The 26,247-nt window shown below is 36.8% G+C and overlaps 2 protein-coding genes across 2 annotated transcripts; one reads left to right on the top strand and one right to left on the bottom strand.

Annotated features, from left to right (window-relative positions):
* Positions 1 to 220: 220 nt before the first annotated feature.
* LOC114528322 lies at positions 221 to 3,763 on the bottom strand. Its single transcript, XM_028549951.1, has 2 exons — positions 3,460 to 3,763; positions 221 to 1,245 (listed from the first exon to the last, which is right to left on the bottom strand). Exons 1-2 carry the CDS (start codon positions 3,761 to 3,763, stop codon positions 221 to 223), a joined length of 1,329 nt encoding a protein of 442 aa, XP_028405752.1.
* A 12,922-nt stretch (positions 3,764 to 16,685) lies between these two features.
* LOC114528321 lies at positions 16,686 to 17,630 on the top strand. The gene has a single exon (XM_028549950.1). It carries the CDS (start codon positions 16,686 to 16,688, stop codon positions 17,628 to 17,630), a length of 945 nt encoding a protein of 314 aa, XP_028405751.1.
* Positions 17,631 to 26,247: the final 8,617 nt, after the last annotated feature.

Genomic DNA, 26,247 nt, shown 5'->3' with positions numbered 1-26,247 from the left:
CATTGACCGGCCGAGTATCTGCAACCAGAGTCGCCAATATGAAAATAGTGACATGAGGTAGAGGAGCACAGCTTTACCCCTGTATCAGCATTGCGCCCGATTACCAATGAGTCTCATCGTAGTTATCGTAGTTGCAACTAATATGGGATATAACGAAATAAGTACGAACTAAGAAGTGTGCAGCCAAGGTCAACCCCCGCCAAGCACGGCAATAAATGACTCATGTCAACATATGATGCGACATAGGTCGCGAAGATAAGTTTGGACTACGAATGTACTTGCGGAATGCGTCGGATTTCCACCTACCCATTACTCTGATTTGAGCGTCAGAAAAACCGCATTCCGCAGCGAAAGTAGCTGCACCAATTCGAAAACTGTGCCCCTTATACTTAGTAGGGTCAAGACCGCATGCACGAAAAATCAAAGCCAAATGCTCAGTAAATAGTCTGCGTGTTACTGCGCGCCCATCGAGAGTGCGAAAAAGTGGGCCATCGGATAAACCGCGACGCGCAAAATAGTCGAGTAATGTCTGCACAGGGCAAATATCGGAACGGCGGTGAAGTGTAAGAGAAACACGAGGTTGATTGTAGGAATGTTTAAAGTTCGCAAAATTGATTTTCAAACCGGAAATATTGCCCAAATTATCAACAAGCTGAACCACTTGAGATAATTGAAGCACGCCGGGAGACCGTGGGCAAGTCGTTATTTCACCAACCCGCAAAAAGGCAAAAAAGGCTGTCGTACACATTGCCCTAAATAAAAGTGCGCGATATTCACTAGATGCAACGAGAGAAGTCTGTTGTAAAATTGTGCGGAGGATAGAAATAGTGATTGGAAGGCGTGCATCAACACCGGAGCCAAGCTTACCATATCCTTTCAACATTTCGAGAACCCAAAATACCTTTGTAGGGTCATGCACGCCCGTTAAACGGTGACAATAACCTAATGCAGAAACATATGTATTCGCGGTCGAGGCTGCATAATTGCGCTGAAACATGAATGCGATAAATAAACCCAAGTCTGAAGGCGATATGGGCAGTTTGACTGAAGCAGATTGAAAAACTGCAGAAGAAAACTGATTGTAGAGTTTCCATGCCCTGCGATAGGTAGGGATTGACGAAGGCTGCAAACTAGATTGAATTAACCGCGAGGTAATAGCGGCCAATTGTGTGGGAGAAGGTGAGGCGGTATGACTGTCGGTGTTGGCCGAACGCCCACCGGAGCTAGCCGTTTGAACTTCGAAACCTGCAAGCGAGATAAGGAGTCAGCCAAAACATTTGTAACCCCCGCTACATGGCGAGCGCGAAAGAGAATATTAAATTGCAAACAAGCCAGCACCAGGCGTCGAACAAACACCATAACAGTCACATCACGAGAAGTAGCCTTATTTATAATATCAACCAATGCCGCATTATCGGTGAAAAAAGTTATACGCTGGTTACGCATCTGGTCTCCCCACAGAAGAACGCTTAATACGATTGGGTAGAATTCCAAAATCGTTATGTTAAAAGTTTTCCAATTGTCGGGCCAGGCACCGTAACACCACCAAAAAGCGCGCCATAGCCGAAGCTAGCCGCAGAATCAGTGTACAGGTTAAGGCTAGCAGAGTCATGCCACATGTCATTGAGAAAAAACGATCGGCCATTAAAATTGGCTAAAAACGACTGCCAAATTTCGAGATCAGCCTTTACCGATTTAGTTAGGCGAATGAAATGATGAGCACACCGTACGCCCTTAGTTAAATCAATAAGACGTCGGAGAAAGGCCCGCCCAGGGACAACGACTGAACAAGCAAAATTGAGCAAACCGGTTAAAGATTGTATCTCGCGTAATGTGACCTTTTTGCGACAAAGAAAAGCCGATATCAACTGCTTGCATTTGTCAGTTTTATCCAAAGGTAAGCGGGCTTCCATGCACAAAGTATCTAATTCAATGCCGGCAAAGGAAAGAACGTTGTGTGGGCCGATTGTTTTTTCTGGAGCGATTGGCACGCCTACGTGTTCACAGAGAGACAAAAAGCGAACAAGGTCAATGCGACATTGGTGATAAGTAGGTGCGGCCATTAGATAATCATCGAGAATGTGGATTAGATGCGCGATTGACAAGTGTGTCTTAGCAACCCATTCGATAGCAGTGCTAAACATCTCGAAACGTGCGACATGACGACGCACACCCCATAGGCATAACTCGATCATAATAATATTTGCCTTGCCAAAAAATACCCAAGAGATCGTAATCGGCAGGGCGTATGGGAATAATACGAAATGCGCTTTTGATATCTGTCTTCGCAAGAAAACAACCGCGCCCAAGCTGCTTGATCATAGAAACTGCATCATCGACACGAGCATAGTTCACAGAGGTATGCTCGGGAGCAATCCCATCGTTAACAGAAGCACCGTTCGGAAATGACAAATGGTGAATCAAACGGTACTCCCCTGGAGTTTTCTTAGGAACAACGCCTAGCGGAGAGACTCGAAAATTGGGAAAAGGGGGATTGTCAAAGGGCCCAGCAATGCGATTCGCCGCTAATTCTTTCGAAAGTTTAGCACTAACGATTTCCGGGTTCTGCAGGGCCGAAACAAGATTTGTTGCAAAAAACGATATACGAATGCCTTCAAAATGAAGGGGAAAACCAAATTGAAAACCATTATATAACATAGATGTCAATCGCACATCATATCCACATAGTAGAGGGAGAGTTTATTAATTTGTACTGGTGTTGGCAGGACGGGACTTGGATGCTGCAGGGGTTGACTGCGAATTTGAGCGTGAGGGACGAAAATTACATCGGAGTGCGGAGTGGACTACACCACATTTAAAGCATTGATGTTTAAAATTACAGCCCGGACAATCGCCGCCCCGATGGAACTTGCGACAAAATCCCCTGGGAACAAATAGGGCAGGAACTGACGCTGGCGAATTAGACCCATGATTACGCGTAGGTAGCTGGGTTTTAGTGAAGCGTGAATGATTGAAATTTTGCCCTTATCCACAGTTCCCAGTGAGTGTCGCTCCACGGTGCATCGGCTGGGTTAGTTTGACGCAAAAGACGAAATTGAGCGTCGTAAAAACGCCAGTCACCCCCGCGAGCAGCCAAATCGCGAACAACTTCGCCGTATTTCATCAAAGCGGGGGCCTCCATGGGGAATTTAGTTGTGTACACCCCGACAAAAATTTGAAACGCTGAAGTCCATGCCTCGATATTAGGGATGGACTTCACTCTATGTGTTGGTTCCAAAGATAAAAGCGGATCATTGGAGCCTTCTTGAGGCCCCACCGACAGCTGATAACGAGTATCACAAGCCCCAGAACCAAGCAATAGGCTGAAATCTAAAAATTCATCGGCCCAAATTTTCGACTTCAATTTGGCACTAACGTTTGCTCCGATAGGCAAACTGATGGAATTAAATTTGGATCTTGGCGTTGGGGACCGCGATACCGGCACTAAATTAGGCTCACCTGATATATTGAGTAAAGCAGACGCCACCGGCCCCTGCATCGTGGCGTCTGCCGTACCCAACACACCCGAAGCAACCACTGGCAATTCACGCGTCTCCGTTGAGAACTCGAGCGGTGTAGATGGGATGGTGTGTGACTGGAGGTTGGCCATAACCGCCTGCGTTGTTTCCGAAATTATTCGGGCTAGAGTAATTTCTGAGAGGGTAAAATGGTTGGTAGACCCCGCAGTGGTGTTGTCTGTTGGTGCAGTAGTTGGCGCGGACAATGGCTGCGGCAAGGTATTCACCGATGTACTGGAAGCCATGAGTGGACCGGAGCGGGACGATCGTCGCGGCCGGGTCGGGTTGGTTGCGTTCGCCTCTCACTCGTTTACTCGCTCTGGTAGTGGTAGCAGGCATACTTCCGTATAGCAAGAACTAAGGAATAAACAAAGAGCGGAGCAAGAGCGAAACGAATGTCTGTGGTGATACGTAAAATACTATATACCAGAGACACGCCACGCACAATACAATTGAAAAATATTAAAAAAGACAGGAAGAATGGAAAAGGCAGCGAAATAATCATGGCATACAACGAGGGTAGCCGCATTTGATTATCCCGTGATGCTGCAAATACTGAAAATTATCGGGCAATCTGAAAACAACATGCCGCACCATCCCACAATATATTGACTTCAACTGTGGGCATCCGGAAACGTAAAACGCCCTGCCCACTTAGACATGCATTTTTTCCTACACAGAACGAACGAGCGATATATGCATAAAACTACATCAGCACGACAAACATCACAAACCACACAACCCATATATAACAAGTAAAATCATGAACTCGTCCTGCGCAGCAAAAAACCCAATGTTGAAATCTCAACGTGGGCATCTGTAAACAGTCATGTCGCTCTAGCCCATATTGGGTAAGTCAAACGTATGATAAACGACAAATAAAAATGCGGATAGCTCCTATACAAACAATATTGCCCTTGTGGGTTACAATGAACGCCGTCCGTGGATAACAGAACACGGGCGGGATTGAAAAATTCCCGATGTTCCCATAGAAAAATACCCTGCTCCTCTGCAAGAACCACGGACAAATACTGGCGCAAAATAGCGGCCTTGGTGTTAAAAACACTATCAGATTCCCGCGTTTTGGCGATGTTGCGGTCAATCACCTGGCACACCCCAATTACGCGAACGTGAAATTTGTCGCGAAGTTGGCGAGCGAGCTCTTCAAGCCTCGATCCTACTACCTCAGATGCATGTGTAGTCAGATCATTTGTGCCCAACTCGAGAATTATAATGTCAGGTTTGGCAGATCGGACAGAAGAAAGATCGAATTGAATCACTTTTTCAACTGTCCGGCCACCTGTACCCAGCATAGTGACATAACCCGATTCGGGAATATGGAAATTCTGGGATGCGCGGGAATCGAAATTAGCCTTTAAATCATCCCGTAAGCGACGGACAAAAGAATGACCCAAAATTAGAATATTGGGGAAGCCAAAAGACATTCTAAATTAGTTCTAATAAGAATAAATATAGAGATAGTTACCTGTTCAAAGAAGTGTCAAAAAATTCAAATTTGATCTGTGATGACCTTGTCGAAGCGAGGAGCAGAATGAATTGGCAGCACATTCTGCTCTTTATCTATACTGACCCTCATCTCCGCTTTCCCAGGCGTTACCTATATGTCATCAGAATTCCAGGGAAATTACCTGCGCGTCAAACTAAAGTATTTAATCCACTTTATTATAAAGTCTCAAGTGCAGGAAGCAATAAATTCTTTATTGGTATCCCAATAATTCATATATATATATATATATATATATATATATATATATATAATATATATATATATATATATATATATATATATATATATATATATATATATATATATATATATATATATATATATAAGATATATTGATATATTGATATATTGATATATAGATATAATATATAGAGATTACTTTATGGTTGGCGAGTGCGTACGATTTTTATGCACAAGTTGTGAAGGATCGCAAAACGAACGAGTGAGCGTAGCGAACGAGTGAATTTGCGATTTTTTGCAACGAGTGCATAATAAAAATCGTACAAACGAGCCAACCATGAAGTAAACTCTATATATTATATCTATATATCAATATATGAAGTATTGGATTTTTAGTAAAATTTAGCCCGGGATCAAGATCACAGTTCAAACGTTTCAAAAATATATAATTCGCATAAAAGTAGCTATCATTTAAATTAGTACAACAGTTTCCCCTCAATAATCGTAGAGTTGCTTCATGCAAATACTGTGTTTTAACTTATAAAATTCAACAATTTAATCAGCAATTGTTTTTTAGGCAAAGTTTAAATGAAGCAGCGAATATTTCAATAAATGATATATTAAAAACGAAGTGTCACTCAAAGAATTAATGTAAATAGACAACGAGCCGTAACATTTATTCCGAATCAGAGTCGATTAATCGTAGTCTTTTGTATTTTTGTGGCGACACATTTTTTGTAACCGCCACGGGAGATTGATTTAAGCTGTTGATCAAAATCCTTATTTCACCCCCACGGATTACTGCACCAGAAAACAAAGCCATTCCTTGTTGTTGTTGGTGGTGCTGGTGAAGTTCGGTGACATCCGCATTTGGTGTGTATTCGGCAACACTTGTCATACAGGGCGCGGGGGACTTTTGGCTTGTTGACAAATTTGCTAAATCTCTAGACATTTTCATTTGCTGGTTTTGCGATACTGTTGAATAATTCGTAATGCTTTGCATATTTTTATGCCCAGATAGTTGAACTATGTCCGTGGGAGGAATGTTGTTGTTGGTTAAAGTCTGCATCATCGTTTTTCGCCCGCTATGATTGCTGATGTGTGGACCAAGGCCAGCCTTCTGAGCCATTGTTTTCATGAGTGAATTAAGTTTGTTCACGCCAATAGCAGACTTTTTGAACCAAGCCTTACTGGATGAAGCCTTCTTGCAGTGGTTTATGGCAAGGTAAAATGGTGCCTCGTCTGTGTTCATTTCACTTGTCGTTTTTCCACGTAGAACTTGTAAACAAAGACAGGATCTCTTTCTGCCGCATTTGAGGGAACAGAATACATTTTTGACATGACTTTTCGGACATCTCTCAGGTTGTTGCCTGTACATGTTTTTGTTTGTCGCTCGAAATACTCTAGATATTCAACTCCATTCACATTCTTGCGTAGTTTTATGTCGCCCCAGCACATATCTCTGTGTTCTTTGCAACCACGAAGGCCGAAGTGAATTGTGTTGTTGAACCATAGTGTGTTTATCAAAGCTTGGCCATTTGAAGTTCCAAAGAGTTCTTTCTCATAAAGCAGTTTGACTTCTTCTTCGCTCAGAGCAACTGAAGCGTTTGGTTTGTTGTCTTTTCCTTTTCGCTTGAGCTCCTTTTGTTTTGAGTGCAGAGCTTTTCTTGCATGTTCAAAACCCTTGTGCATCATGATACTAAACCTGTTCCTTTTCTTCAAGTATCTTTCGAAGCTAGCAAACATTGAGCGTAAGGAACTAGGTTCATATTCTCCGTTGTCTTCTTTCTTTTGGACAAAAATGATAAATGTCCTCGATTTTTCGCGATTCATTCTTCAACGATAAAAACGTATATATATATATATATATAATTATATATATATATATATATATATATATGAACTTGTTGTATTAATGATTTCCTCAGACATAAAATTAACTATTTATTTGTTAATATCCAAACGTTTTGCCGGTTAAGGCTTCTTCAGTGGAATGGTTAGTAGCAATATTAAGATCCTAGTGTATATACAGGTATGTATAATTAAAAATTCATAGCTTATTTCTATTATAAACGGAAGTAATAAACATGCTAGTCATGCATTAGTGATAAGTTTTACTTAGGATAAAATTCTATTAAAATTCTATGGGTTAAAAAAGGTTTTGATATATACAATTCTATATGTTAAAAATCGTTCTATATACAAATTGTTTTCCCAACACAACCGTTCATAATGTCTTCAGATTGGTTTTGTATTTCATGAGCCTGTATATATCTTCGTTCTTCGTCATTTCGAATATTTGAATGCAAGATTCTCCAAGTGATCTTATTTCCTTTATGATGCTTATGTGATGATAAATGTTTGAAGACGGTTTGTTTCTCCATTGTTGAATGTTCTTTAATTCGTGTTCCTATTGTTCTGCTGGTCTCCCCTATGTAGATGGTTCCGCATGTTACACACTTAATTTCGTAAACGACATTCTTCATCAAGCAGCGATTCAGTTGGATAGCTGACTTACATGTTTCGCAGTTACGTGGGCAGTTTTGTTTATTCTTCGGTGGGCCAAACACTTTTGATAATGATCTGCCATTCACAAAGTGTATTTTAACATTCTTAATATGTGATCGGAATAACACTCCTAAGGCTTGTCGTTTATATCCTTCGTTGATAAATGGGAGTTTGAGATAAATAGTATCTTGTTGATCTTCGCTCTGGTCTCTGTCGGAAAGGGTGCGTTTTATAACTCCTTTAACGAATTTGGCAGGGTGAAGAACTTAAAAGATTAAACCAGCCCAGAACTGAACAGATCAACTTTAATCGTCGCCTCAATGATGTAGCTAACAAATATCAATTTAGTAACCCTAAATTATATAAAGATCTCAAATCCACCATTTGTAGTGAACCACTTCCTTGCTCGGCCTATTGTCTACCTAAGGACTATAAAGACGGGGATTTAAAAGGCAGGCCTATACATGCAGCTACTGACACACCAGCCACGTCTCTGTCGAAATATTTAGCAAAAGCGTTACAACCACTCATTAAACATGCCCCTGCCCATTTAAAAAACACCGAAGAGTTCATCGAGTTCATATCTAAAACAGACGTAAACTCAGTACATGGATTTTGTAGCCTTGACGTTTGCAACCTATATGGATCAGTCCCACTTGAAGATATGAACAACGACACCCCCAGCGTTTTTACAGTTGCTACACGTTTTTTCTCAAGACACAAATCTCATTGTGAACTTCGTGACTTGAGTAGTCAGGATTTCGAACAGCTTACCAGACTTTGTCTTACCAGCGATAATGTATTAATTGGTAACAAAGCTTATAAACAGCGATCAGGTTTAGCAATGGGAAATAATCTCGCTCCTGTATTAGCTACAATTTACATGAACGCAATAGACAATCAAATTCTGGTAAAATCTAATGGATTCGCAACCCTTAAACGCTACATGGACGATTATTTTGTTTTCCTGTTATCCAAAGAATTCACAGCCGATCGACTTCTCGAAATAGCTAATAGCTTAAACGACGTTATCAAATTTACCCTTGAGTTACCCAGAGACAATCAATTGCCCTTTTAAGATACCTTAGTTACGTTTAACCCCCAAGATAAAGTATTCACCACAGCGCTCTATATTAAACCCATCCATAGCAAATGTATTACACCCTGGGACAGCCATGGTTCGGTGGCATCCAAACGAGCAACTCTTATAGGCTAAATAAAGAGAGCAGTCAGATGTTCTACCGATTGTGTCACCCAAAAACAATCATTAGAACAAATAAAACAATTATTTGTGCACAATGGTTAGCCTGCCAAATTCGTTAAAGGAGTTATAAAACGCACCCTTTCCGACAGAGACCAGAGCGAAGATCAACAAGATACTATTTATCTCAAACTCCCATTTATCAACGAAGGATATAAACGACAAGCCTTAGGAGTGTTATTCCGATCACATATTAAGAATGTTAAAATACACTTTGTGAATGGCAGATCATTATCAAAAGTGTTTGGCCCACCGAAGAATAAACAAAACTGCCCACGTAACTGCGAAACATGTAAATCAGCTATCCAACTGAATCGCTGCTTGATGAAGAATGTCGTTTACGAAATTAAGTGTGTAACATGCGGAACCATCTACATAGGGGAGACCAGCAGAACAATAGGAACACAAATTAAAGAACATTCAACAATGGAGAAACAAACCGTCTTCAAACATTTATCATCACATAAGCATCATAAAGGAAATAAGATCATTTGGAGAATCTTGCATTCAAATATTCGAAATGACGAAGAACGAAGATATATACAGGCTCATGAAATACAAAACCAATCTGAAGACATTATGAACGGTTGTGTTGGGAAAACAATTTGTATATAGAACGATTTTTAACATATAGAATTGTATATATCAAAACCTTTTTTAACCCATAGAATTTTAATAGAATTTTATCCTAAGTAAAACTTATCACTAATGCATGACTAGCATGTTTATTACCTCGGTTTATAATAGAAATAAGCTATGAATTTTTAATTATACATACCTGTATGTACACTAGGATCTTAATATTGTTACTAACCATTCCACTGAAGAAGCCTTAGCCGGTGAAACGTTTGGATATTAACAAATAAATAGTTAATTTTATGTCTGAGGAAATCATTAATACAACAAGTTCATAATATACCAGACATGTTTCCACAAGCACCTCCATATATATATATATATATATATATATATATATATATATATATATATATATATATATATATATATATTTGAGATATAAATATTAAAGATTATATATTAAATTTTCGATTGTATTCCACAAACTTCATCAGAACTAAGACCTAATACAAAATTCAGGCAAAGTATATATACTAAAAAACTTGCATAAAAAATAAGAAAACCTAAAGCTATTGTTGTACAAAATCGTGGCTACTATTCAAACCTTTTAAGTTGGTAATTAAAGTACCTATCCAAAAATTCTCCCTTTGTCTAACATTCTCATGATGTTAGTAGTAGATGAGATTTTTTTTTTGGGGGGGGGGAGCGTGAACCAGCACACTTTTATTATATCTTAGTATTACAAAAAATGACGTCACATCCTGTTTACGCAAGAAATCAGGCTCTAAGGACGGGGGTACCGTAACATTGACCGTCCAGATTGTTCAAAAAATGAGATCAGTGATATAAAAAGGAAGTGTGCTGGTTCACATTTGCATGTCATGTGACCTGTATTAAAGATATTAACTTAATTAAATCAAGTTAATGGTAAACAGGTCACATGTCAGTGTGTGGTGACGGAGCGAAGGAGATGTTACCCGAAGCCTTGGTTGAGCCGACTGAGTGAATTTTAACTTCGCGCTAATACTTATGCGCGTGATGATGGTGGTGTCATGTTCGCCGAATGACGTCATAGCAGGGTCAAAGGTGCGGGGGGAAAAAATCCGATCACTGTCGCGGTTGACGAAGGTAGTTTTAAAAAATAAATAATTAACAATTGAGCAGCAACACGTGAATTTGAATTGAAATGAGAAAATAGGTACGCAATGCGTACATGTGGGTAGCCTGTTATGCGATAAAGCTGCTATAATCGCGAGTAATTATCAACTGATGCAATAAAATATTATTTTCTAGTCTTATGTTCTAATGCCATAGACAACGGAATAAACGCCATATAGTTAGCTGGTTGAATACAGTTATAACGAAGTTGATTTATTCAGGGCCGTAACTACAACGATAATTGGGGAGGGGGGTGTTTATTCATATATTCAGTTTTGCCCGACGGATTTCTATTGTAAGCTATTGCACTTACAAAAGAAACCCGTCGGGCAGAACTGAATATATGAATAAACACCCCCCCCCAATTATCGTTCTAGTTACGGCCCTGGATTTATTATGCAATCTATATATTATAATATTTTATTGTATTAAATACATTTTAAGACAGATCAAAACATATATGAAAGCATTTTTACAAGAGATAGGAAATGAAATTTTTTAAGCAGAATAGGTGAACAGAACAAAAAGGAGAGTAAGTTTCCGGGATGGTGGCACACATCATCTGATAACATAAAGCTTAGTTTAAAAGGAGAAAGATCTTAACAAAGATTTCATTGAGGATAAACTACTTGATTTGCCAGATCATTTTACAGTCACATAACAAAGAGTCCAAAATTGTTTCAAATGTTTCGCATTAACATTTTTTAAGGACTTATCTATGTATCTGAACAATATTTTAAAGATTTTTGATCAGTTGAAATGCACTTTTGTTAACAGTTTTGATTTTTGAACTCCAAAGCATTTGGTTTAATAGCCGCATGTCCACAAGCAAGAAATTGACAAGTGAAATATTGTATTATAATTTATAAAACAGGGCAACTTGTTACTACCATTTGCATTAAGGTAATGTATTTGGTTTAATAGCTGCATGTCCACAAGCAAGAAATTGACAGGTGAAATATTGCATTATAATTTATAAAACAGGGCAACTTGTTACTACCATTTGCTGAATTATAATTTATAAAACAGGGCAACTTGTTACTACCATTTGCATTAATTAAGGTAATGTATTTGGTTTAATAGCTGCATGTCTACCAGCAAGAAATTGGCAGGTGAAATATTGCATAATAATTTTTAATTCATAAAACAGGGCAACTTGTTACTACCATTTGCAATAAGGTAATGTATTTGATTTAATAGCTGCATGTCCACAAGCAAGAAATTGACAAGTGAAATATTGCATTATAAGTTATAAAACAGGGCAACTTGTTACTATTTATTTCCTATTAGTGTAACTTTGTAGTTGTAGATTCAACGCTCACCGATCACCGCTTTTTCGTCTTTAATTATAAAAGTACTCAACATCGCTTTAAAATTTGACAAACGTATTAACGTAACTTCGGTTGCTTCCGTCCTTTGAAAACAACAAAATTTTCCGGAAGTAAAACGTACCGTTCGTCATATATCCGACGTTTGCCGAAGATTATCCGACGATTGCCACACACACACACACACAGATCCGGACACTTTTTCGACTACATAGTGGTTAGCCGCGCATGCGCAGGCTACCCACAAAAAACACACATCCGTGACAGCTTTTAATAGTTTAGTTATTAAGATTTGAAATGTTGTAACAGCTATTGACGAATCAGTAACAGCTTTTAACAAAAGAATGACTTTATTTTAAGAATAAAAAATGTTATTACAAAAAATCATTTGAATAATTAGTACAATACGTGCAAAGCAGTTAATCGTTCAAAGCAGTTTGTTTGTGCAAAGCAGTCAAACATAATGCTTGATATTGTGTCCATTGACAAATCGAAACCAGAATGAAGAAGATTTCGTCGGTGATTTTCTATCCGGTTTTGTTGTTTATCAGGATCTAGGATTTCGGAGAGAATAATATAATGGATCCTCAACGGCTTCTTTGCTGAGCATAAGGGTATTAAAAAAAATTGAATTCATTAATTATTATGGGTTTCGATTTGTCTGTAATTTCTACCCATATCAGTTTTCAATCGATGTAATATGGTTTTAAGCGTTGAGTATGTCTAAAAAAATGATTTTTTGTTACGATTTTTTAAGGGAAAAAGGTAAAGTGCATATCCCTCATCGTCAAGGTGATCTGCAAAAAAAAACAGTCCGTTCATTCATTTTCGAAGAATTCTTCAAATCTTTCAACTTCCCAATTGCACCCGCATGCTTTCATAATGAAACTTTGCTCTGCCTGTGTGATTTTGAAGCCCTGATTCGCCAAACATTCTACTCGGGCTTTGTGCGGGACAAAATCATGCTCACCATATAGGGTAAGATGCTCAATTTCTTCATCGGCATCTTGTGGAAGTGATTCCATACTCGCCAACTCCTCATTTGTGTATTTGTTTTCTTTTTTTTCATAACATATACGGTGAGGGAAGAGCACATCTTCACCTTTTCCTGTGAAAGCTTTCATCTTTCCACTTTCTTTTTCGATCCTTATTTTTGAAAGGAAAAAAGATTGTAAAAAAATTCTAGATTGTTAGTGGATTATTTGTACCTACATTGAATCAAGTTGTATGGGTTCTTCACTTGTCATTTCAATTGTTTCCATATCTCTTATGCATTTTATGCAAAATCAAACACGGAAACGCAGAATCTTGCATTTGAGATGTTCACACCATACAAATTCTTTGTCGCCAGATTTTTGCGCTTTTTCTTCGTTAAGAAATGCGTTGCATTGGAAGTGCACACAGTGTTGGAAGCCACATGTTAAACAATGTATGCTTTTTCGCGGGTCTGGATTTTCAGGGTCGAAGAAATAGGATGATAGCTTTTCCAGTTTGTCTTGAAATTCCTTGTTAGCATTGTTTTCTCGCTCAATAAGTATTAAAATATCTCTACAAATTTCACACTTTTTGTTCGCGTATTTTTTGTAAAGGGAATCTTTATCGGACATGCTGTATTGTGTTTTGATTTGTGATTGCTATTTATATATATCTCTTTATTCCTAGGAATGTTGAAATTTGAGCTTCCTGTTTCTTGAAGGAAAAATTTAGATTTGTCATTTTTTTTGTAAAAATAATCGGGAGTTTGGATTTTTCCCACAGCACCGTGATTATATTCAGTCGAATTTGACGGGTAATTTCACACTGCTATATCATTGCTTTTATGTGCAGCTATGTTCATTAAAATTAGGTAGCTAGATTCCGCATATGAAACTGTACAATAAAATTAGGAAGTGAAATCGTAAATACAAGGAAAATAGGCGAATAATACGTTTTGAAAGCCAGAATAACGAATTTGTAAATATATTTTCGAATCTTTTTAAACTAATTATATATTCGGCATCTATTGCCGCGTTTATCTTCGCCTCTTTTTATTTTGCTTCATTTTTTTTAAAACCAAATTCTCCATAAAAAGTTCTACATTTTGATTAAATTTTTAAGCGTATAACTAAAAAAATACGAAGTTATAGCGAAATATAAAATCCTAGCGTAGCGATATCATAGCGTAGCATACCCTCAAGCTGAGTTGTCATATTTCGATAAACCCAAAACAACCGGAAAAATGCACTTGGGTAGGCTTTAAACCCCGCCAGTCGATTTCCCGTATCATAAAACCCCAATAACTCTAGGTTTTGTATCACTCAAACTCAAGCAAGAGCGGCACGCAGCCGCGTGGGTAGTACGGAAAATTATTATGAAAATACACAAAATTATTTCTATTTGCTGAATTAAAACGAAACTTTCTACTCAGAAGCGCTTGAAAATAGACTAAATATCACCATGACTATGCAAACGCTAAAAGCAACGCTAGGGAAAAACTATTGAGCTATTTTATTGAGAAAATAATTAGAGATTTCAATTTTTTTTGTCGGACTGTAAAAAAATGATAATTGTTTATTTTTGTGGAGTGTAACCAGTACCGATGGTGGGATAAAGTGAAAGGATAGATAATTTTTTTATTGCGGTTAAATTCCTTTTTAATTTTTTTTATTAAATTGTTGAAAATGTAGTTGATACGCGACACACGGCCAAACAAATAAATGACTTACAAGTTTTGTTATTTTTCTATTCATTTGAGTTCAAGTTGGACATGAGAAGTGTGCAAAAGAATGAGTGAGTATTTTTTTGTGTTGAAATTGACACTGATTGTGAGATGCGAAGATTTCTTATTCACATTTTACGTTCCTTATTTTTTGACGATCTTGCTGATTTGATTTCAATGTTTAATCGATTTGAGAGGGTAAAATCAACAATTGATTGGAAGTGGGTTTTGTTTTCTGAAAATGAGAAAGAAGCTAACAGTATTTGGAAAATTATTTTGTGTGATTATACTAGTTCTAGAAGAGCTTATCATTGCAGTGGACGTATGATGGATTCTTTTCGTTTTTAGATGTTAAGCAAAAAAGTATTATTGTTCACGATCAATCTCATTTATGGAAATTTGCTGCTTTTCTTCTTCATGATTTTGAACATATATCATATTTTGATGCTGTGGAAATAATTACTCGATTTAATCCTATTGATGGAAAAAAATTTAAAATTATATGCATTAGTAAGAAGGAGTGTAAATATTTATGGGATTCTATTCGAACATTTTGTAAGGGGAGTGATCCTGAGAATTATGAACAAGGCTTTTATGATTATCATAGAACATTTTTAGTAAAGAAAAGAAGAAGACAGAAAAGGATAGAAGAGAAAATGTAATTTGTGAACTTTGTAATTTAGAGAATTGTGAATGTTGTACATTGTATTATAATTTTATTGAGATTTACAATGAATTTATTACTTTACTATCATATCTGATTATATATTGTTTTTTATTCTTGTACCATTTCTTTAAGATGTTGTCTATGTCTTCTTTTCAAACGTGGTTAAAACGTTCTTCATGCCACAACATGCACATCTTTTGTTTCGGAATCCTCTTTTATTAACAGTGTTATTCCATTTTTATGAATTATCTCACATACTATTACTCCAACTTCATCACAGGTCATTTTGTTGAATGCGTCTACCTCCAGCGAAAAACTTGTTAATCGTGTTTCTTTTATTGCTTCACATTGAGGGGATGAAATTGATGGTGAATATTTTGGTTTTGATTTTATTATAATTTGTGTTGTATGCATTTTACTATTCATATTTTGCATAGTTGTTATATTATTGCCGTTGAGTTAGGGTATATATATATATATATATATATAATTATATATATATATATATATATATATATGCATGTTAAAACCCTCGCGTAATCAATCAAAAACGCGTGTGCGTAAACCGTTGTAAATAGTTATCGCCTGAGGATCGTACTAAAACTAGTACGTGAAACACAGTGTCGCGATGAAATACAATTTTATGATTATATTTTGTTGATTTGTTTGTGTTTATATATATATTCACCGAAGATCGATGAAATCCGCCATTACGCAAGTGTCAACAAGATAGACTTGATTTGCATAACAGAGACCTGGCTTAAAAGCCACATCCACAATAATATTATTGCTATCGAGGGCTATAATCTCATGCAGAGAGACAGGGTTTGAATCGAACACGGTGGTATTTGTACATATGTTATAAATAACATCAATTTCACCGTTTTAGAAGACTTGCAAGACCAAAATCACGAAGTTCTTTGGATAAAGCTACAACCCACATGTCTCCCAAGAGGATATAGCTCTATTGTTATAGGGAATGTTTACCATCCACCAAGTGCCAATAATCAGAATTTATTGCAATATCTTTATTCATGCCTTTCCTTAATTGAATCGCGTTTTTTAAATTGTGGAATTATGCTAGTCGGCGACTTTAACCAGTTAAACATTTCTAGACTTAGAAACTGCTTCTCCCTCAAGCAAATTGTGAAATTCCCAACCGTGGCTCGAGAACCCTGGACTTAGTTCTGACAAACCTAAACTCGTTTTACAAAGATCCTATTCAACAAACTCCCCATGGTTTATCAGATCTGGTCTATCATGTCTGTGGAAGTTCAACCCAGAAACAGATCTCAGCTTCCAGAACAGCGCCATACTATTAAGTCGAGAGATCTGAGACCAAGTAATCGTGCTGCTATGCATACATATCTCCAGAATGTTAATGTTAAAGCTCAAATCGGTACAGTTAACACATGCACAGAAAAAGTTTCAGCTCTGGAGTCAATTGTTCAAGTGGGGATGGACTTTGTATTGCCTCTGCATTCTAAGACCATATGCTCTAGTGAACCACCTTGGATAAACCCAAAGTTAAAAGATCTTATTAAACGCCGCCAACGGGCGCTTGCCCAAGGAAACTTGCCATCGTTTCGTTCCCTGAGGAACCGAGAACGCAAGGTCTGTAGAGCGAGATATTATAACACCAAAATAGCTCATTTGAAAGATTGTAAACCATCATTATGGTGGCGTGAAGTAAAAAAACTCAGCGGTTTATCATCATCCAGCAAAAATGACTTCACAAAACTTGTTCAACACCTTGATGGAACTTCTGACCAAACAGATTTAGCTAACAAGAATAACCAGGCGTTTCTATCACCGATGAGCATCTTCGATCCTTTGCCGAGTGACTACGAACTTCAGCAAGATAATGTATCAGCTGCACCTTACCTGGTCTCAAGTGACAGCGTTTTTGTGAAACTTTCTTCCCTCAATCCAAGAAAGGCTACCGGCCCCGATGGCATACCGGCTTGGCTCATTAAAGAGAATGCAGATTTGTTGGGGGACCCCATATCAGACATCATTAATTGTTCCTTTAGGGAAAGTCGTCTGCCTGCAGTATGGAAAACGGCGGATATAATACCTATCCCTAAGAATAAGCTGGTCCAAGAGGTTAACAAAGATCTTCGACCCATCTCTTTAACACCAGTGCTAGCTAAAGTTGCAGAGGAATTTGTGGTAGAAGAGCATGTGCGCCCTGGCTGTTATTAAGAAGATCAATGAACACCAATTCGGATGCATTCCCAAGTCGTCAACAACTCAAGCTTTGCTGAGTATGGTGCACTTGTGGACAAAAGACACCAACAGAACAGGATCAACAGTAAGGGTTGTACTGTTTGACTACAAAAAATCTTTTTACTTAATAGACCATCAAATTCTTATTGGTAAATTAGCAGCCCTCGACTTGTCGTATTCCATCCTGTGCTGGATAATAGACTTTCTTAAAAACCGCAAGCAAAGAGGTAAACTTGGTCAGGACTGCAAATCCGAATGGCGTGACATTCCAGCAGGAGTCCCTCAAGGGACCAAGCTGGGACCATGGCTTTTCATCGTAATGATTGACGATATAGATATTACAAATGTAGAATTATGGAAATATGTAGATGACACAACAACTTCAGAGTGCGTTGCAAAGAATAAAGGGAGCAGGATCCAAGAGTTGGTCAATGAAATTGTAACCAAATCAAGCGAGAATAAATTACAACTAAATGAAACAAAATGTAAGGAAATGCGAATTTTGTTTGCCAAAACTGCTGCTGATTTGAACCCAATAATTATCAACAAAAAAGCCATTGAGGTAGTGTCAAATTTCAAGTTGCTTGGTCTAAATATTTCGATTGATCTGAAATGGAACTGTCATGTAGCTGAGATATCACGAAAGATCTCCACAAGACTTTACTTCCTCAAACAACTGAAAAGAGCAGGCGTTGCAACCAAGGAACTTGTAACATTTTACACCACGTGCATCCGTCCCATTATGGAGTATGCCTGCCCAGTTTATCATAATTCACTCCCTATCCAAAGAACTTGAATCCTTACAGAAGCGTGCCATGAGAATTATCCATCCATTTGTCGATTACAATGAGGCATTGAAACTTACAAAATTAGATACAGCAAACAATCGTAGACACGCTCAAACAATTAAAGTTTTTCAGTTCTAACCAAAGTCATAAACTGCATAAGTTTTTACCAAAGTTGAACAAAAATAGTCTCAATCTCAGAACAGCACGTAAATATCATGTCCCTGTGTGCAAAACCAATAGACTTCAGAAGACATTTTTTTTATAGCAATTGTATATAATAATCTTATTACCACATAGTAATTAGTTAATTTAGAATATTTTTAATCCATTAATTTTAAATTTGTAAATTCTTAATCTAATCCAGCTTAAATTTGGCTGTAATTTTAAGAGTTAATAAACTATCTAACTACCACGGATTGTCAGATTATTTCAATTCATCTATAATTAAGAGATCTTATTATTCACCAGCTGAGGCGAACACTCTTAATAAGGGGGTCCTACAGTAAAATTTTGGTAAAAATTTTAAATTTTGCAATTTTTCAAATTAACAAGATTTGTATAGTTTAAACCCTCCTGGATTGCCTTCGCAGTTTACATTCCCAAAAAACGAAAATTAAATGCGAGAAATAAGGCAAATTCCTGAGCCTATTGCTTTTTTGTCCTAGCAACGCCCATAGCAACGATTGTTTTGCCCAGAAATTTGCATAAAAAGGCCGGGCTTGATCGAAATTTGTTGAGGTACCTTAGTTGTTTTAACATGAAGTATCATAGCTACATCTGTTACTTGTCTCTGGCCACTTTTTTAAAAAACTGAAGGCGCATCACACATGTAAACTTTCCTGTTGGCGAAAACATATATTCAAAGCTATTCCGAACTCTTCTGTTAATTATTCAAACATATTTCTGTATATTTTTAACGTCTTTGCAAGTAATCTTTATTTACGATGCCAAGAGAAAGTTATAGGCCGACAAAGCGCAAATTTCACAGCAATCAGTTTGTGAAAGGTGGCAAGAGGAGTCGTGTTGACTTGATGACAAAACATGTGGCGAGCCATCAACGTCGTCCAACAACTTGTCTGCCTCTGCCAGAAAGCTTGGCAAACAGAGTTCGACAAAACCTGAACGTCCTGATAGTCAGTCAAATCAATTAAATGGGTACCTTTTTGTTGATATGGAAGTCCTTGGGGAATTATTTCAACAAGTGGCTTGCAGGGAATGTGGTGGTTTTTCTTGTCTGGTATTGGAAGACAAACCAACTGAAAGAAAAGGAAGTGCCTCCCATCTTTGCGTACGATGTGAAGAATGCGGTTGGGTTTATACCTTTTATACGTCGAAGAAAATCCAGCATGGTTTTGATGTAAATAAAAGGTTAGTCTATGCTATGAGGAGTATTGGACAAGGTCATGCTGCTATAAAACGTTTCTGTGCCAACATGAATATGCCATCTCCACTGGGGTACACTGCCTACAGAGATAATAACATTGCCTTGGCAAAGGCAGCAAAGTCGGGGGCCACAATGTCAATGCAGGATGCTGCAGCTGAACTTCAGAAGAATTCTGAACCATATACCAAGTGTGCAGTGTCGTGTGATGGTACATGGCAGCGACGTGGTCCTGCCTCGTTACATGGTTGTGTGACAACCTTGTCAATAGACAGTGGGAAATGTTTGGATGTAGAAATTTTATCCAAGGTCTGTCATGGATGCCAGAAAATTGAAAAAGATGCTGTGAAGAAAGTTGACCTACAAGAGAGGCACAAATGCAAAGCCAACTACCAAGGATCAGCACCATCGATGGAAGTGGAGGGAGTGAAAAGAATTTTTGAAAGAAGTGAAGAGACTCGCAAGCTGCAATATACTGAGTATTTTGGAGATGGGGATAGCAAGGCATATCAAGAAGTTCAGAACTGCTATGAGAACATTCATATTGAGAAGAAAGAATGTGTTGAGCATGTACAAAAGCGTGTGGGCACTGCGCTAAGGAAGTTGAAGAAGGAAAACAAAGGAATTGGTGGCAAAGGTAAGCTGACTGACTCCCTGATTGACAAACTCCAGAATTATTATGGCATTGCTATTAGAAGCAATTCTGGGGATTTGTCAGGGATGAGGTCAGCTATACATGCAAGCTTTTTCCACTGTGTTTCCTCAAAGAAGAGAAACTTGCATAATCATTGTCCGGATGGACCGGACAGCTGGTGTGCCTTTAAGAGGGACAAAGCAAACAATACAGCCCTATATAAGCCTGGACTTGGTCTTCCAGACAATATTATAGCATTAATAAAACCTATTTACCATAGGTTAAGCACTGATGACTTATTAAAGAAATGCTTAGATTGTAAAACTCAAAACCAGAATGAATCTTTAAATGCTATGATCTGGAACAAGTTGCCGAAAGTTTCTTTTGTTGGTTACGATGTTCTCAAGTTTGGAGTGTATGATGCAGTGGCTCACTTCAACATGGGTTCTAAGGCAGCTGCAAAGATAATGGAGGAATTGGGTTTGGAGCCAGGATACTTCTTTCAAGAAGGAATGAAGAAAGCTGATAAACAGCGAATTGCGAAAGCTGATCATAGGACGAAAAATGAGGTGAAGAAGCGGAGAAAGGTATTGCGAGGTCAAAAAAAGAAGAAAGAGGACAAAACTAAGGAGAAAGAGGACAACACATATGAGGCAGGGGCTTTTTGAATACAAACTGTGTCATAATTCAAGATAAATAAGAAATTTACAGGTATCAACTTCTTATTCAATTTAAAATGCATTTTTCTCGGATATGGCGAAACGCTGTGTACATTTAATTGTTCACATGATATCCTAAAAACTATTTAAGATATCTTGATGAAATTTTCACAGTGAGGTTAGTATACCTGGCTCTAGGAGGTAAACCTAAAAAAATTACTTTATCATTAATATTTATCAAGTTGTGTTTCAAATGGTATACGAATGGATTCATCTATAATTAAGAGATCTTATTATTCACCAGCTGAGGCAAACGCTCTTAGGGGGTCCAACAGTAAAATTTTGGTAAAAATTTTAAATTTTGCAATTTTTCAAATTAACAAGATTTGTATAGTTTAAAATATTTATCTAAAATATTTATCAAGTTGTGTTTCAAATGGTTATATTAGTTAAAAACAGTTGTGTTAAAAACAATTTTGGTGGAGATTAGGAAATGGTTTATCATCGAAGGAGATTACATCGATATCGACAGATGGAAGAAGGGATTTTCCGGGGAAAAAAAACGTCAACGTGGAAAGAAAAAGCAAAGAGGGGGAAGGAAAAAAAAAACAGATAGGGAAAGGAATTGGTGGGGGAATGGCTGCAGGTTTATTAATTCCTAATTTAACATCAACTTTGGGGAATGTTTTAAAAAGGAACATTTAAGTAAAAAATTTGTAAACGATTAAGAAAAAAATATATTATTACTTTAATTTTTGTCTGCATTTCATTTTCTTTGTGTCATCATGGTGAAACGAAGTGCCGAGGAAGCGGGATTGAGTGACCCCGATCAAAGAATTGAAAAACATGATAATGTTTACACAACAGGGATTGAGTTGTACAGAAATTTTCCTGTTGATAAAACATTTGTAGAAAATCATCATGAAATTATTAATGCCACCCCTGTTGACCCGCTTGCCGACGTTTACACATTTCGTCACTCAGCAACACCATCCGGATTAATTTTAATAAAAAAAGTACGAATTTCGGCTGATTGTCAATTGATGAATCATGTCACGAATAATGCTGTGGCTGCAGCAGCTGATTCACGATGTTTATTAAAATCCCCATGTTTTTTACGCACCATGTGGAAAACGAAGGAGATTAAAATAAGTCATAATCTAATTAACTTGTCAAGTAATTACGAGGGGTTACATGCATACCTTGAATGGTTAATGACTGAAACGCCGAACACTTATAATGATGGTCAGCAAATTAATCTCGCATACAGAGATACAGCGGGTGCTTTTAATTACGCTGATCATGGTGATCGAGTTCTTTCTCACAACCTTGCTGATGCCCTTGGAAATTATGGTGCTGAACGAATACATTATTTTGCAACAAGACCAAGAGCGTCATTTTATGCCGAGGATATTCTTGCTTGCCCCGTTTTTAATGATAATGGTCTTGATCGATATTTACCTACAAGTTTTGACATTGAAATTCAATTAACAAGAGCTGCAAATAATCTTATTTTGGCTGCTGCTGATGGTGGGGGCCTGGTGCTGCAACAGCGGCAACGTGGCGTCTACACTTATCTAATTTACGATTAACATTCCCAATTTTTAAACCAAATGAACAAATGCGAACAGCAATAAATAAAACGATGGTTGATAAAGCTGAAGAGTGTAAATATTACACCTCGGAATACCGAAGCGTTGTTCAAACGATTAGTGCCGGCATTCGAAATTATCAAGCAACCGATATTTTTAATGGAAAAACACCTTCACGTTTGTTTATTCTATTGATTGATCAAAGAGATTTTGAAGGTGATTTTGCACGAAGCCCAAATAATTTTATATGGGGAAATTTAAATTTTGTTTCTGTTAAAGAAAATGGAAATGTTGTATATCCTGAACTTAAGAATTCGAAACAAGCATACAATTTGTTGCGTGATAATCTCGGAAAACAATTTGGCGAAATGCCTTTTCCTTACGAGGATTATGAAAATGGATATTCTGTGATAATGTTTGACTTAACACCAAATCGAAATAGTCATTTAAAAACTCTTCCATTGAATACAACTGGAAATGTTTCGGTTGATTTACGTTTTTCTCAAGATGTTGCAAATAATTTGCGTGTTGTATTTATTGGAGATTTTCGAAACCAAATTCACATTTCGTATCAACAGGAGCCTCGAAGACTATATACATTTTAAAAAAATGAGAAAAAAAAATTCAAGCCACAACCAAAAAATCACCGATGTGAATATTTAAAATCAAAAAGATATTGTATTCATTATCCATTTGGTGTCGTTATTGATGGTGTTAGGTTTAAACGCCCCATTATACATAAAAAAATTCCGATTTCGCTTTATGCGTAAGTAATGGAAAGCAAAAGTAAGAAAAATGAACAAAAAGAAGAAACGAAAAATGCGGAAAGTGAAGAGGAACCCCCCCAATCAGAAATTGAATTTAATTTTGATCAAGAGAATAATTATGATGCTGGTAATAATGATGATGAATTCATTTATGAATTTGATGATGAAGAAATTAGCACACCTGAATCAATTGGAAATATTGGGGATGATGAAATGAGCAGTGAGGAAGAGGAAATTGATACAGATACATTACTTAACATTCTTATGAGATTTAATAAAATTAAAAACAAAATAGAAAAAAAGAAAATAAGTCTTTTTTATTCAATTTGAAACGTTTTCTTCGTGTTGATATGAAAACAAAAAATAAGCTATACGATAATAATATAAAAAGGAAATTAATGTATCTTGCTACGAATATTGTTAATGAAAAAATTAGTATAAATTTAACTGATACGGGGAAACATTTGCTTAAAAGTGTGGTAAAAGACAAATTTAGTCCAGAAGATTTGAAGATCTTATTTATTGAAGATTTTGCGTTGAATTCATGTTTTAGTAAAGCCATAAAGTTAATTGAACGTGAGAAAAACAAAAATGAATAAATCCTTAACTCTCATTGCGTCTAAATTTAATGACTTATTGAATGCTTTTGAAGAGGAAAGAAAGGAAAAAAAATATTACGCGGAATTGTTGAACCGAAATTGCAACAAATGTTGATGGCGAATGAAAAAATGAAGCAGGGTGATATTTCAGATCGTGAAAATGCTGTTATTCAGTTTTTGAGAAAAAAGGAGAAAATTTTGTAAGGAAAAAAGGAAAAAAATAATCCTCCCCCCATTAACAATGAAAAAGAGGAAGAAAAAGATGGAGATGAAAAACAACTGCAATTTGATAATAGAGATGCTCAAAAAATTGCTAAATTTATTAAACATAAAAAAATCATAATAACCGAACAAATGCAATCTGATTTGGTTCATGATTTATCACACCAAAGAGCAATGCAAAATTTAAATCTGAGTGAGCGAAGTCTTAATTTTGCCCTAACAAATTTAAAAAAAAGTAAAATGCCTGTGTCATATATAAAGAATAGAGGAATAGGAACCATGTACAAGAATATGATTGATGGCAGTGCTAGTAAAAGCAGTGATGAATTTACATCGCGTATTCCAAGATCAAGATGTGGATCACCATTATTAGAAGCTGATGCAGCACTGAAAAAATCAGATGATTTAATAAGTGCTGAGAAATTACGAAGAGCTAAAGACTATCCCTATTCACGTGTAGAAAGACGAAAATTATATAAATAAGTAATGTTTATGTTTCAAGAATTTTTTTCAAGAATATTTACAAATAGTAGTAGTAATAACTTATAAAGTAAAACATTTTGAAAAACACCCAGGTATTTTTGGAGAAAAAGGAAACAAAAAGGGTTGGAGTTTAAAGTTTATAAATTCTTTGCTTTAAAAGGAAAGTGGTACAAACATGACACAAAAAGGTGGAATATTACCATTGTTATTAATGAAACAAATAGGAATGGGTGTAAAAAGAAAGCAAAAAGGTTTAAGCGGGTCGGCTTAAAGGAGATTGACGAATAAAATAAAACAAAGAGGTGGGATAATTAATGATTGGCCAATTTTTGGAAATCCTGGTCCCTTTCCCAATTATAATAGAATTCAACGAATTAAACGACGAAAAAAATTAGCACACTTTGCAAAAACACAAAAAGGTGGTTTCGGAAAAAAAATTGTTGGAAAAAGGAAAAAAAATATATAAAATAAAAAGGGGGTGTTGTATCCTTGGCAATGATGGCTCCAATGTTGGCAATGCCTCTTCTTTCTTCATTAATGGGGAAGTAATGAAGTTTAACGTGATCTGTTTTGTTAGCAAGTATTTGATGACCGATGACATTGATAACCTTGGAAAAAAATACATAGACAATTTTCTGGCTGCATATCCTGCTGATATTTTACCATTTAGTGAATTAAATAAACAAGTACGATCGTACTATTGGACCAGGAATTGGTCTTTATAGATTCAATCTTTCTCTCCAGGATGAAATTTTAAATATCTATTAACCTAGGCAATCTTGCGGTTATGTTAAAATTATCGCTTTTCTACATTTTTCATCTGCTTTCAATACAAAGACATTTAAAATATGCCGATTTGCACATCTATGTCCTAATCTATATTAAAATTTGCCTCCCATCACAATCTGACATTGTTTGCAAATCTTCTGCAGAATACAAGCACAAACAATTTAACTCCGTAAGTCGATAGAGAATAACGTTTAAGATAGTTGTGTGAAGTTTTATCACGATCTGGTGCGAAATGACAGAGCCTTAGCCTTTCGAACTTGCTTCAGTTATGCATACTAATATTGAATATAATATATACGCATTACTACACTACAATTTTGAGTTGCTTCTAAATTTCTTTAAATCAAAAAATTTAAATTATAACTCCGTCAATCGATGGGGAATTTCGCTAAGAATAGTTGTGCAAAGTTTTATTGCGATCTGATGCGAATTGACGGAGCCTTAGGCTTTTTTAAAGAGCGTCACCCCCTAACAACAACAACAACAACAACAACAAGATTAGCCGCGTGTGGGGGTCCAAAAATGTTCATGGATATGGAATACAGATACAGCTAATAAACCAGGTCAACATTGGGTTGCAGTAAAAATAAAGGCGGGCAAAATGTTTTTTTGACAGTTTTGGAATAAAAGCAGAAAAATATCAACAATTTTGGAATACATTCGCAAAGGAAAATAATTT

Source organism: Dendronephthya gigantea, unplaced genomic scaffold (assembly GCF_004324835.1).
Source record: "Dendronephthya gigantea isolate DGI-Jeju-01 unplaced genomic scaffold, DenGig_1.0 000049F, whole genome shotgun sequence".
Lineage (NCBI taxonomy): Eukaryota > Metazoa > Cnidaria > Anthozoa > Malacalcyonacea > Nephtheidae > Dendronephthya > Dendronephthya gigantea.
The sequence above is the reverse complement of the archived record's forward strand: the minus strand, read 5'-3'. Positions and strand labels throughout refer to the sequence as shown.

What these genes read in the sequence shown, in the direction of transcription:
- LOC114528322 (XM_028549951.1), bottom strand. Translation starts at nt 3,763, where the DNA reads ATGGCTTCCAGTACATCGGTGAATACCTTGCCGCAGCCATTGTCCGCG. An exon ending in TGCTTTACTCAATATATCAG is followed by an intron (nt 1,246 to 3,459) that starts GTGAGCCTAATT and finishes TCTCGCTTGCAG; the next exon opens with GTTTCGAAGTTCAAACGGCT.
- LOC114528321 (XM_028549950.1), top strand. Translation starts at nt 16,686, where the DNA reads ATGTCTGTGGAAGTTCAACCCAGAAACAGATCTCAGCTTCCAGAACAG.